This window comes from Blennius ocellaris (genome assembly GCF_963422515.1).
Source record: "Blennius ocellaris genome assembly, chromosome: 14".
NCBI classification, from domain to species: domain Eukaryota; kingdom Metazoa; phylum Chordata; class Actinopteri; order Blenniiformes; family Blenniidae; genus Blennius; species Blennius ocellaris.
Window position 1 is genome coordinate 23,961,392 of NC_137663.1, and position 12,624 is coordinate 23,974,015.

The 12,624-nt window shown below is 44.9% G+C and overlaps 1 protein-coding gene across 1 annotated transcript in view; it reads right to left on the minus strand.

Annotated features, from left to right (window-relative positions):
• Nucleotides 1-862: 862 nt before the first annotated feature.
• Nucleotides 863-12,624, minus strand: part of zzef1 (zinc finger, ZZ-type with EF hand domain 1) — a 29,942-nt gene continuing 18,180 nt past the window's right edge. The window contains exons 40-54 of the mRNA XM_080509108.1: nt 12,319-12,599; nt 12,034-12,208; nt 11,821-11,953; nt 11,505-11,731; nt 10,999-11,307; nt 10,810-10,910; nt 10,579-10,714; nt 9,540-9,899; nt 9,299-9,442; nt 9,035-9,203; nt 8,842-8,940; nt 8,561-8,726; nt 7,519-7,669; nt 3,665-3,736; nt 863-1,098 (exon numbers count right to left, since the gene is read on the minus strand). Coding sequence (XP_080365234.1) covers nt 1,018-1,098; nt 3,665-3,736; nt 7,519-7,669; nt 8,561-8,726; nt 8,842-8,940; nt 9,035-9,203; nt 9,299-9,442; nt 9,540-9,899; nt 10,579-10,714; nt 10,810-10,910; nt 10,999-11,307; nt 11,505-11,731; nt 11,821-11,953; nt 12,034-12,208; nt 12,319-12,599 — 2,604 coding nt within the window. The 3' untranslated portion in view covers nt 863-1,017. The remainder of the gene's footprint in view (nt 1,099-3,664; nt 3,737-7,518; nt 7,670-8,560; nt 8,727-8,841; nt 8,941-9,034; nt 9,204-9,298; nt 9,443-9,539; nt 9,900-10,578; nt 10,715-10,809; nt 10,911-10,998; nt 11,308-11,504; nt 11,732-11,820; nt 11,954-12,033; nt 12,209-12,318; nt 12,600-12,624) is intronic.

A 12,624-nucleotide genomic window follows, 5' to 3' on the forward strand; every position in this document is an offset into this window, starting at 1 on the left:
CCCTTAAGATAAAATGAGTCAATAAATAAATCTGGCTAAAAGTGAAGGCCTTTAAGAGCGTCTGTGTTTCTCAATGACTTTTTTTTTTTTGCTGGAATATTGTTTTGTCCATTAAGATTTGACATCATAATGTGCTCTCGTTCGCCAACAAGTATTTGAGTTGAACGTTCATCTACGTTTTTTGGTAGAATAAGATGGAGGAATGCTTTGCAATAGTGGTAATCACAGTATTCCCTCTTACTCAGACTATGGCTATTGTGAGAATCCCTGTCAGCTCCTGCCAGTCCTGCAGAGGGTCATAATTAAAAAAAAAAAAAAAACCCTGCGGTTCCCAGCTTTTAACCCTTAGATATCCTCCAGCTCCTCAAGAGGGAAAAGGAAGGAAGGATGAGAGGAGTGGCACGAACTAGTAGGTCATTACTTTCCCTCTCTGTTGGTGACTAATGAGACGCCAATGTCCTGGACAGTATTTTTAGGACGCTCTACGCGTCCGCCGAGACGAGCGAGTCGCCAAGGTGACCCGTTTTCGACTGAGCAAACCCAGAGCGGCTGCTGTTCAGGAGGTGGAAGGAGGAACGCGGGTTCCCCTTTTCAAGGTTGCGAATTTGGCACGCTTCATGTCCTTTTAGCACGGCATCTTCAAGTAACTTAATACAGAACTGGAAAAGAAATAAAAAATAATCATAAAATAAATCAAAACCCCGAAACTCTTCCCGTTTGAGTGAATGCACATGCTGATATACTGGATTCACCTAAGGCAAAAAGGATTGTGAATAAGTGTGGAAAGTGCTCTTTGAGTGCCCCCCCCACCCCCACCCCTCCTCCCCCTAACCCCACCTCCCCCCCCCCCCATTTCCACTGCTCCAGTCCTTGGTGCTGCAGAGAGAGAGAGATGATGAGGGAGGTCTCTCTCACTCTCTCTCCATCCTTGTTTAGGGTGAACCAGCTGAGTCAGGATGTCCCCCCCCCTCCAGGTTGCTCTCTCTCTCTCTCTCTCTCGCTTTCTCTCTCTCTCTCTCAAGGGGACACGTCGAGCAGCTTGGTGGACTTATTGGGGTAATTGATAGCCAGGCTGATGGCAGCGATATTCTTCAGAGCCTGCAGGACAGAGAAACACAGAGCATCCATGTGTGAATTGAAATCAGAAAAGAAAAGGGCGTCGGGAGAGGAAACCCAACGCCGCGTTAAATGATTAGGAAAAAAGAAAAAGGGGGAAAGGAGGATGACTAAACTGATGATGCAGAAACAACTGTGCAGTTTAAGTCTTCTTACCAAATGACCACGTTTTGAACAGACTGTGCCACCCTGCAGGGCTTTGGTTTTTCCCTTTTTTTGTTGTTTTTTTTAATTATTACTATTCAGCGACAAAGCTGCAAGCTGGTTGTTGTTTTCCTGTCAGTTTGGTTCAGAATATTTAAAACTCATCGTTGCCTTTCTGAATTGATCGGCTGGGAGAACAAACACCCAATCAACATCTGAGAACGTGTGTTTATTAGACGCATGTATTTCAACTTTGATTTGGACTTTCTGTTTCAGAAGCCTTTCATTTGTTGTAGATTTACTTCCACGTTCAGAGTTGTCGTTCTGCTACGTCACCAAAATCCTCTGGACACCAAGATTGTTCAATGTTTTCTGTAAGGTAAACTGAAAACCAGTCCCAGTGTTTTCTTCAACTCGTTGCCATTAATACAGAAAACAGGCCGAATCTGAAGATACATGCTCAGAAACCATTTGGTTACATTAACTTGTTTTTCCCCACAGCTTTTAATCCTGTGCCTCTGAGTTAACTGCCAAATAAACGACATTACAACATCATACCAAGTCCTTTTTCTCTTAACAAATGCATGTTCACTAATATTAAATCCATTCGATTCGTTTTATGCATGTAAACAACCATCGGCTTCAGAAGTCCAGAATAATTATAAATTCAAATATCACTCCGGCCTTCTTTTCACAGCTTTTCACACAGCATAGAAAAGTGCATGTGTCTTCTTGGCTTGTTTGACGCTGCTGTAAACAACAGACTCATAATTACCTTTTTAAACAAACATTTGCCTTAAATATAGCAGAGCTGAGCGCAGTTTACTCCTCCTGTCATTCACGTGTTGATTTACCCAATGTACTGTATGCAACACTATTACTATTATTACTATTATTATTAATAGGACTTTGTAGAAACAGAAGCAGAACGATGAAGGTTCAGTTTTATCTGTGCTCACTGTCCCAAAACCCGAACTACAAATGGATGTCCAATGGGTGTGTTTTATACTCATGGAAAAGATTTCAAGTTCGAGCGTTTTGTGGGTTTCCCTCTAAAAATGTCCTCCCGTATTAGCGATTGTCAGTGTGTGTGGTTGTGCGTCTGTTTGCCCAGCGGTGGACTGGAGACCTGTCCACGTTTATCCCGTCTTCCCTCATATCACCTCAGATCTCCTGCACTCCAGTGATAAAGAAGAATGAAGGATGAACAAGGTTGATTTGCACTGCTTAGGTAATGTTTAAAAGATTTATCAAAACATTTATTTTTTTTAACAAAGCTGTCCTGTGGAAAGACATTTCTTGATAGATGGCTTTTAACAATGTTTAACACTGCTTTTATTGGTAATTTCATTGTTTGTTTTACTGTATTTTACCCTTTTATTGAAATTTGTATTTAGTCTATTATGTGAAGCCCTTTGGCTTCACGCCTGTTTTAAAGTCCTCTATAAAAAAAGCTGACTTGATCTGTCCCCTTTTTTTTTTTATTTTATTACAATAACACTTGATAACATGATATATGGTTATTTTGTCCAATAAAACATAATAGTTTAATGCAGCTTTAACTTAATGGGTATGCCATCAAAAGCTTCTCAAAAGAATTTGGATTTTCCTCCAGTTTGCATTTCGAGATTGTTTTTCAATTTGTAACTCAAAATTTTCTTAAAAGCTGAAAATAAAGGATTTTTTTTCCCAGGTCCCGTCTGGACATACTGACGTTTGACACCGTGTTTGATCTTCTGAACAACAGGATGAAATGGAAGCACTGCAGCTTGTGTTGTCATGTGAAATACTGGCGCGCACATGAGGAGGCTAAATCTTTCCTGAAGAGGGGTCATGGAACATGCAGAGGCAGCGAGTGAAACTCTTTGGCTTCCCAACATTTTGCAGCCCTTCGGATTTGAACCCTGGCCAACTCGCCCCGGGACTGTGCATCATTGTTGTGGTGATGGTTCTGACTACAGCGCCAAATCGCCCTGTGGTTTTTTTTTTTCCACCTGACAGGTATTAGGTAACTGCTCGGCAGCACCGCCCACAGTGTTCCTTTCACCGCCCCGCATCCCGTGTTCCTCTTCACTGCCTCCGGACTCCTGCGCGGTGCTACGCGGTCGCCGCTACAGAGGGACGCCGCGGCTCGCACCGTCACAAGCGCTAATGGTCTGTAATTACCAAATACATTAGTCCCGAGCGCGGCCCACACACACGTTCAAAACAAGGGGAGAGTGGGGAGCCGAGGGAGCTGCTGGGTGTCAATAGCCCGCTGAATCACTCGCAAAAAGAGACGCGAGCCGCGAGCTGACTCACAGCGTCTGAAGACCATTCAATCAGCACGGCTGCGAGAGAGCGTTTTATAACGCCGCGGACGTTCGGGATGGCCTGTGCGGAGACGGCAGGGTTGCAGCCTTACCATTGCAGTGTGATTGAGGAGCTGCTCATCTGTGGTCATGGCTAACAAGTACTCCTGGAGGATGCCCTGTGCCTGGAAAACACACAAAACACAAGTAATCAGTGGCTCCGCTGCACCGCTTCATCGTTCACCTTGTAAAGGAACAGAGATGGCCTCAGACGCCAGATCGCTGTCACCAACGGGAGGAACTTCCCGAGACCCAGAGACGTTACATAAGGCGCGCGTTTGGTTCTAAATGAGGCCTGGTTCCCTGACCACTCTTCATCTCTGTCGCGGCATCAAATTGAGCCGAGGAATGTTGGAAAAGTCATTGAAAATTATAAACAAACTGAAGAGTGCTTCCACCGGAGCCCTGCGGGAAAGACGTACCTCAGGTTACATAAGCACAGAGATTTTTTTTTTGGGGGGGGGGGGGGGGTCAGATAAGCATAGACAGAGGCTAAATGAGCTGCGACTTGCCAAATGGAGCTTTCACAGCACTGGAGACAAAGTCCAGAGCCCCCAAGACCTTCATTCATCTCGCAGCACACCCAGTGTTTATGCTGGGGAAACATCCTAACACAATTTGTACAGTCAGCAGAGCATGACACGAGTTTTGATCCTTAAATACAACTTCACTTCCTGGATTAGAGAGCCTCGGTGACCACAAGCTTCACGTGAACACAGTGAAGATGAAAGAACAGCGTTGGCTTTCCAATGAGCCGATGGCAAGGCCCGACCTGCACATTAGTGCTGGAGCACACAGAGCCCATTTTACACTCACACACACACACACACGCACACACACACACAAAGTGATTTCGAGAGTCATCAGATCATTCAAATGATCTTCAAACAACATGAGATAAAAGAAGTTTTCCAATAATGACAAAATCCGATTCCTACCCAGTTAATAAAGATCCCCTCCTGGAGGAAAGACAAGATGAATCTCATGCTGATTGAAATAAAAAAAAAAAAATTAATCCTCAACCAGATGAGAAGCTTCAGTCTGACATGACTAATTCAAATCATAGACTGAAACATGTACATGCTAATAATGCCAACACAATAATACTACACAATTTCTAATCATAACCACAGCAACATTGCAGCCTACTGGTGGAACAGCATTAAGCTGTGGCTAAAAGCAGTGACTCAGTAGTGCCAGATTTGCATCAGGATGGATAAATGTCCCTCCTCCCCGACAAATGTTGTGCCGTTTTCTTCTCATTTAGCATCAGCAGCAACCGACAGTTGTTCCAGGACGGTTTAGAGCAGTGGCCCAATTTCTTCTTCAATGGGCCAGACTATTGAAATAGTGCTAGAACAACCTTTAAATCTATAGAATATATATATAAGCCTTAAACTAATTTTAATGATAGTTCTTAGTACAAAAAAGGGAAATGTCAAAAAATGGCTACTGCTCAACTACTGGCCTTATGTTTGACACTCCTGGTTTAACACATTGATCATCGGCATTTTACAAAAGATCCCAGCTCTGTAAATAAATATTTATAACAGTTATAGGTATGAACACGCAAAGATCAAGTAACAGAAATGCCTGAAATTGGACCTCTGCTCTCTAAGCAATAACAAAGCAGTGGATCCCAACCTGGAGGTTTGATCCACTCAACCACATGCAACCTTCATGTTTGTTTTTGCGCGAGGAAACCGGAGCGCCTGGAGAAAACCGACACACACACACAGTGAGAACATGTGAAGTTCACACAGAAACGAAGCGGGTGTTAAAAACTACCTGGCACCTGTACAAACCTGTGATGAATTGTGTAACACATGATGGATAAGTTAACCTACTGTCCAAAATAACAGTAAAAATAGTTAAATACATTTTAGTATTTATTTATCTAGTCATTGACTGCATTACAAATAGGAATACTGAATATATAATTTGTCTAATCAAACCTGAATTTACATTTTTAAGTGTTGCTCAAAAGCAGCAATAATTGATTTAGGAATTATGCATCGGAGATACTTTTTATAAATTAAACTAAGAAAAACTGACGTGCCCTCTAAAGTACTGTGAAATACTGACACTAATACCTTGATTCCAGGAATGCAGAGCAGCATGATTGTCTGAATAATGTAGCGTCATCGGCTACTTCCTGAACACACAAGACTGTATGTTTGTCCTAAAACCATCAAAAACGTATTTTCACTAAATACCTCCTCTCGTACACGTCAGACAATTTGAAGCTGGACGAGCAGCTGGAGGCGACGACCAACAACATCTGTGGTGTGTGAGCGACAGATCTGCGTGACGATGCGCTGCTGGGCGGAGGTGCAGAGATGTGTCACACACCATTGTGCGTCTGTCATTGCAAACACGAGACTGCGGCGTCCATGAAGGGCAAGGGAGGCGGGAGGGTGCTGGGATAGCGCTGCTACTGCCCCCTGCTGCTCGCTGCTGCTCATTTCACCGGCGCCAAACAAAAAAGTGGGTGCAGAAAGGGAGTGGACAATCTGTCCTCTGTGACAAGTCACCTGATGCCATCTTTTACTGTCAGATCGGGAGCGGCGGACCTCGATGGCCGGCACCGGGGGGGCCCGGACGAGGCAGAGCTTTTCTAGGGACCGTCTGGTTCAATTGCATCTACAGATGGGGAACTCCTGGCTGATGGCGTGCTCATAATCCTTGAGACTTCTCTTAATTATTAATTCAAGACAGCGGAGAGAGAGAGCGAGCATACACAACACAAAGTGGACAGAATCTCTCTCTCCCTCCCTCCCCCCCTCCCTCCCTCCCTCTCCTGAGCAGCCTGCAGGGAGCCGGCGTGGCACTGGGCTGTCTGGCAGATGGCATGGCCGGGCTTTGGCTCGGTGCCCGGCGCAGAACAGGTGGGACAAGAAGGAAATAAAAATAAAAAATAAAAAAAACGTGCTCATCTTGCAGTGAGAAGAATATAAACAGAGAGGGAGAAAAACAAGAAGGTAAAGAATAAAAGGTTCAGCCGATCCTTGTCTCGGCATTAGATTTAATTAGTGTTGGACTGCAGACGTTATCAGATCAAAAGAACCCTAACTTTGACTGTTTTTTTTTTTTATTTTTTTTATATCTACTCTTGAGTATTTGTAAGGATTTTATATTTTGATTCCTGCACTTCTTACTCATTTCACACAATGCATTGATTTAACCCAGTGTCAATCACATTTTAGTTCAGGGACTACATACAGACCAATTACATCTCGAGTTGTTCGGACGGGTAACATTAAAAATGTAAGCCTTTCTTTGTTGTGGTGCAGAATTTATATGATCAAATTGTCTATATTTTCACAAAAAACAAACAATTATGACTGAAAATGACTAGAATCTTAACATAAATCCAATGGTCATGAAACCTTCTGGTGCGAAATACAGAAAAATGTCACGAAAACCTCTACAGCTATTGCATTATGGGTGATTTTAAAAACTCACACTGACGGCATGGCTTTGAGGCAAATGCTAGTTTTCAAGCTTTCATGGCAGCATCACCGATACCTCAGCTTGTTTAATCCTATTGCTTCTAGCTTTGAACGAGTCTTAAATACATTTATATTTCAATTAAAACGCTCACTTTTAAAAAGGCTGGTTGAGTAAAAATAAAGTTTTGTCCTTTTGTCATTACTAAAAATCGTGGCATTGGGGGAAAAAGTTGGTGACAAACAAATAAACAATACATTCTTATACCGTTCCTCCATAATCATAGTTTTAAACAATTCTAAGTTTGCTCGTCAGTGCATGTCCGACATGACCAGTTCAAATTTTTTATTTTTTTTTCATGTTTCTGCAGTTTTGGAGACCATGCTTTCAGCACCTCTTTGAGGAAGTCATAAAGCCACACCTTTAACTTCCGTGTGTGCGTGTGTGTGTCACTCACGATGGCACGGCCCTCGGCGATGAAGAAGAGTTCGGTGAGGGCTCTGTGTAGAGGCAGCAGCACAGTGATACTGGTGGGATCCTGACTCACGCTGTTCTCCATGGACATGAAGAGCTGCCACAGAGGCCGCAGCAGCATCAGCTCACAGGCTCTGGAGGAACATCGAAACAAGGAAGACGAAAAAAGAAACGTGAAAACATGTAGAACAGGGATTTTTTTTTTTTTTTCATTCAGATCTAAAAACCATCCTTGATAGCAACTAACAAAGGTGATTATTTATTCATAAAAAATTCAACTGCATGATGACATAAGCATATTTTCAAAGCTCTGATACAGTTTGCGATTTTTTACGGACTAAGAAAAGTTGCTGACTCATTGCTCGACAGGTCCACCCTTAAAAACATGCACACATGTTTGGACAAGACAAAACAGTCTGCTTGGAATATTACTGGCTGTCATTTTCCAACTATTTCTGGAAATGTGACATGTTGAGTCTGTGTTTGCGTACGAGTGTGATTATATACAGCCTTCACATAAGCGGTTGCCAATGTTAAGAAGGTTGGTCTAATTGTAAAGTGTTTACATCTGGGATGTGAATGTGATTAAAAAAAAAACACCACACCATTTGATTTTAAAGGACAGAGGAGATTATTGAAGCTGAAATCTGCATTTTAAGTAATTTTAACTTTTACCATACCTTCACTGTGCGTGAGCAGGAACATCTGATAAAAGCTCTGTCATTGAGACCAGACGGTGGCTGAGGCACTCTGCTCATATGCAAACTCCTACACGCATACTTTACCTACTCTCCTCAGTGATTACCAGTGCTTCTTTCTTTTTTTCTTTTTTTTTAAAGGCTGCTATGCAAATCCTGAGTGGAGGTGCATGTCTGGATTTTCAGACGAGACATGATAATAAGGTTTAATGTGCCCCGAGTTTAACTATTAAAATTACTTTGGATTTCTGTGCCAAGGTAAGCGTGCTTGTTATGACTGCAGAGTGCGAGAGCACAGTGGGAATGAACTTGCAGGGCTGGACTTACGTCTGGGACGGACACTGCAGCAGTCGGAGCAACAGGTGAATAGCTTTGAGGCGCGGGTTTCCAGTCTGACGGCAGGCCACGCCCACCTGCCACTCCCAGATGTCGGCCAGTGGCAGGTGATCCAGCACTTGTTCGTCAGCCAACATTTGCTTCAGGATCTCGAATCCTGCTCAGATATGAGAAAACAGTGAAGAACAGTTCCAGCCCGAGTTACATTTTTTGGGACGTAGTCTACCGACTGAAGTAGGTTTGAACAAATCTAAGTTCAGTGTGTGAAGCACCTGTCTGGAAACGTCCCCGGTGTCCTCCAGTCACTGTGAACTTGTAGCCCCACTCCGTGTTGCTCATGTCTGACATAAACTTGTAGTACAGCGTGTCACCTGAGACAAATCCAGAACACACACGTTATATTAAACGACTGGATCGCGGTGATGTTAAATGCACAACACAGACACAATAAATTAAAATGCCCACCTGGAACCTCAAAATCAGACCATTTTTGAGGAGATCCACTGAAATTGTGCACATCCTGGAGGAAGTCGCTGCTGCTGGACATGATGAGCTCATCACAGCCTTCCTCAGTGTAACAACGGGAGTCGAATTTAATGGACAGATAGATGGCACCGGGGACATGCACCTTGTCCTGGAGAGAAAAGACATTTTCAATCAGAGAACAAAGACCAAATAAAAACTGACGACACACACGTAGGTAGGAAGAAGAACCCCAGCAACACCCACCTCAAAGTTGGTGTTGTTGTCGTAGGGATGTTTGGACTCTCTGATCTGCACGGCCATCCCCGGCTCCTCCATGAACTGACAGGCCGTGAGGGACAGACTGCACAACATACTCTGGCTGCAGCCCTTCAGCACCCTCTGCAGAATCTGATCACAAATCAAACGTCACAAACACGTGAGCCAACAAAAACACCTCGAAGGTCTCTTTAACGCTACAACAGACCGCATCCTTCTGTCAGCTCACCTTCTCCCAGAGCGGCCGCTCCTCCAGCTGCATCAGCATGTCCAGGATGTAAGCCATGTGCGAGGCCCCGTTGAGCTCCAGGGCCTCTTCGCTCAGCGCCGCCTCGGCGGGCCAGTCGGACAGCAGCGAGGCCAGCACGTGGCGAGCGTACAGCGTGGCGATGGCCTGATTGACCTTCACCAAGTACTGCCGAACTGCCCGGTTGCTGCGCACGTCCAGCTCTTTGTGCAGCAGAGCAGAGCTTTTGGTGCGCCTCTGTTTGGCGTAGCTGAGCTGCAAGTCGCTCTCTGAATTGGTGATGAGCTTCTGGGCCACTACGTTAATCTCCTCTGTGGCCTTTTCACAGTGACTGGGTTTGGACTGCAAGAAGAAAAAAAATTAAGCAGCACTGTTATACAAAGCGGAGACGTCACACGTCAAGGCCCGTCGGCCAAAACCAGAATACAAGAGGCTCCAAACGAAACCACCAAGCAAACTGTAAACATTTCAAAGAATATTTTCTTCATGGGGGGTTTGCGAAGCCCTCTTGATTTTGAATATAACATTTCTTTATGTTTTAAAAGTAGGTGAGTAATACTAAAGAGAAGGATAAATCTGCTTCCCCCCCAAAAAAAAATTAACAATGAACCAAGAGAAATACATGAAATATAGCATCATTGAAGAAATCAGAGCTGAATTCATATTTTGTGGTGGAAAAACTGGAGAATGAGAGATTGAAACTATTCAAGGTTAAACAGCAACAGACCACAAAACAACCCGAGATGGACTGTAAACCCAAAGAGTTTAACTCCAGAAAACTTTATATACATTTTTTTTTTTTTTATCTAGAGTGTTGATAAAAGACATTTCGAAATTCTGAGAGGAGGATGAAATCTCAAATTGTGATCATTTCTATTTGTAATCGTTTTCACACATGCACAAGTTAAATATTGTACATATTTGTTTTTTTTTTAAAGCCACAATTTCCATGTAGAGTTTGTAAACAGTATATATCTCTGATATAACAGGGTCAATTAGTGCCTGTGTCTTCTTAACTCACCATGCAAGACACCACGATCATGTCAGTATCCACGGCCTTGGTGTTTCTTTCCTCGGAGCGATGCCGCCTCGTCGGCTGCCACTTCTGAGCCAGCGTCCGGATCGTCTCATCTGTTTTGATCTCCTCTCCATCAAATCTGAAGATAAAAATAAGGGCACAAGTATTTAAGAGAGGCCACAATGGACAGGATTCCACAGACCTTTAAATCAAGAAGAAAATCTCTTTGCGTACCTCTTCTGCACCTCCAGGAAGAACGAGTCCGTCCTCTTCATCTGCAGCTCATACATGGCTCGCAGGATGGGCAGAGGGGCATTTAAGGCATCGTGAGTCAGCTGCATAAAAAAAAAAAAAAAAAAAGAATCAGACTACTAAATCTTATTCTATATCGCTGAATGTCTTCTCAAGAGCATCCCGTGTTACCTGGAAGCAAATCTTTGTCTCCTCATCAAGGCCATCGAGTGGGTCGGGCCTGTTGACGTCGTTCTCCTCAGCGCAGCAGCTGGAGTGGTCCGAGTCGTGCTCCTTGTCCTGCTCCCTTTGGTCTCTCTCAGGGTCTTGGGCCATGGAGTGGATCTCTTTCTTGGAGGAGTACAGCATGATGGAGAGGATCTCCAGGTCTCGGAGCAACCACAGCTTACTGAAGCCGGTGCCTTTGCTGCACTTCCTCACCAGCAGCTGGGTGAGCCCCGACTGCTGGATGGCTTCCTGCGCGTTCTCCACTCCATGCTTCTGCACGACACGACGACGTGGAATAAATTCAAATTTCAACATGTGGCAGTCAAAGGCATTTTTATAAGTTTCCTTTAGTTCATCTTATAATCCTTCCGTTCCCACAGTACGTTTTAGTTACAATGGGACTCTATACAGTAACCAGTATATTGCATTTGGGCGGCATTTTGCATTTGTGGTGGGTTCAGCGCAGATACCTTGAGCGTGTTATAGAGTCCTTTCAGGGCCAAAGAGAGGACCCAGGAAGCCTCCACAGCGTCGGAGGAGGCGTTGTCCTGGCTGGCCTGCAGCAGGTGGCTGATGATGGAGGTGAAGTTGCCCAGGTAGCGACTGAGCAGCGTCTTGGAGCAGCTCTGGTCCTCCGGCTGTTCCGGGACACCTCCAGGGGTGGTACCCTGAGACTGGATGAGCTGGTAGTCCTTCACTGCACATAGGAAACAACCCACATGAGGTCACTCGCACATTTATTTGTAAACACCGCTGATTTTGTTCAGGTGCTACAACTGTACTGACCCGTTTTCCTCTTGCGTGTTTTGACATCCACCACTGCAGCGTGGTTCTTCTCCGTGAAGTGTTTGAGTAAGATCATGTTGTGCTGCTCGTTGGCGTTATCGATAAATACCGTCTGTGTTCCCACGCACAGCACCTGACAGACACACAGAGGAGTCACAGCTGGGTAAGCAGAGTAATAGTACAGACTTTATTGCTAAAGACTGTTCAACGTACCTCAGGGAAGCCCACCAGCACCAGCAGCGTGAAGAGGTTGGTGCGCTTCAGAGTCTGAGGCAGCTGCTGAACGCAGTGGTCAGTAAAGGACGCGATGACGGCGCTCCACTCGGGACAAGCGTTCAGACTGTGTAAAATATCTGCCACTGTGCACGCCCAATCCAGACCAATACGACTGCAAAACGACAGAAACAAAGTCAAAGGCAACCCGACAACCGTCTAATGGAGCCATAAACGCCAACGATAATACATGTGCGTAGTGTAATAAGGTCTTCTCTCCTGTACCTGTCCAAGCACACAGCCCCGAGGCTAAACAGCAGCTGCGTCGTCTTCCAGCCCAGGACGTCTGAACAGGCCGCCTCGCCTTGTGTCAGCAACTCGTATTTGTCAGCCAGGGCCTCGGTGATGGCGCTGTCAGCTTCTGTTGGAGAGATCCGATGCAGCAGCTGACCAAGGAGCCCCAGGGTGAGGTGGTAGGTCTCGTTGAGAGAGCCGGCGTTGGAAATGACCGCCCTGAAGAGCTGTGGCAGGATGGAGCTGAGGCTGGGCAGGGACAGGCTGCCCTCCTGAGGATGCCAAACAGAAATGAGA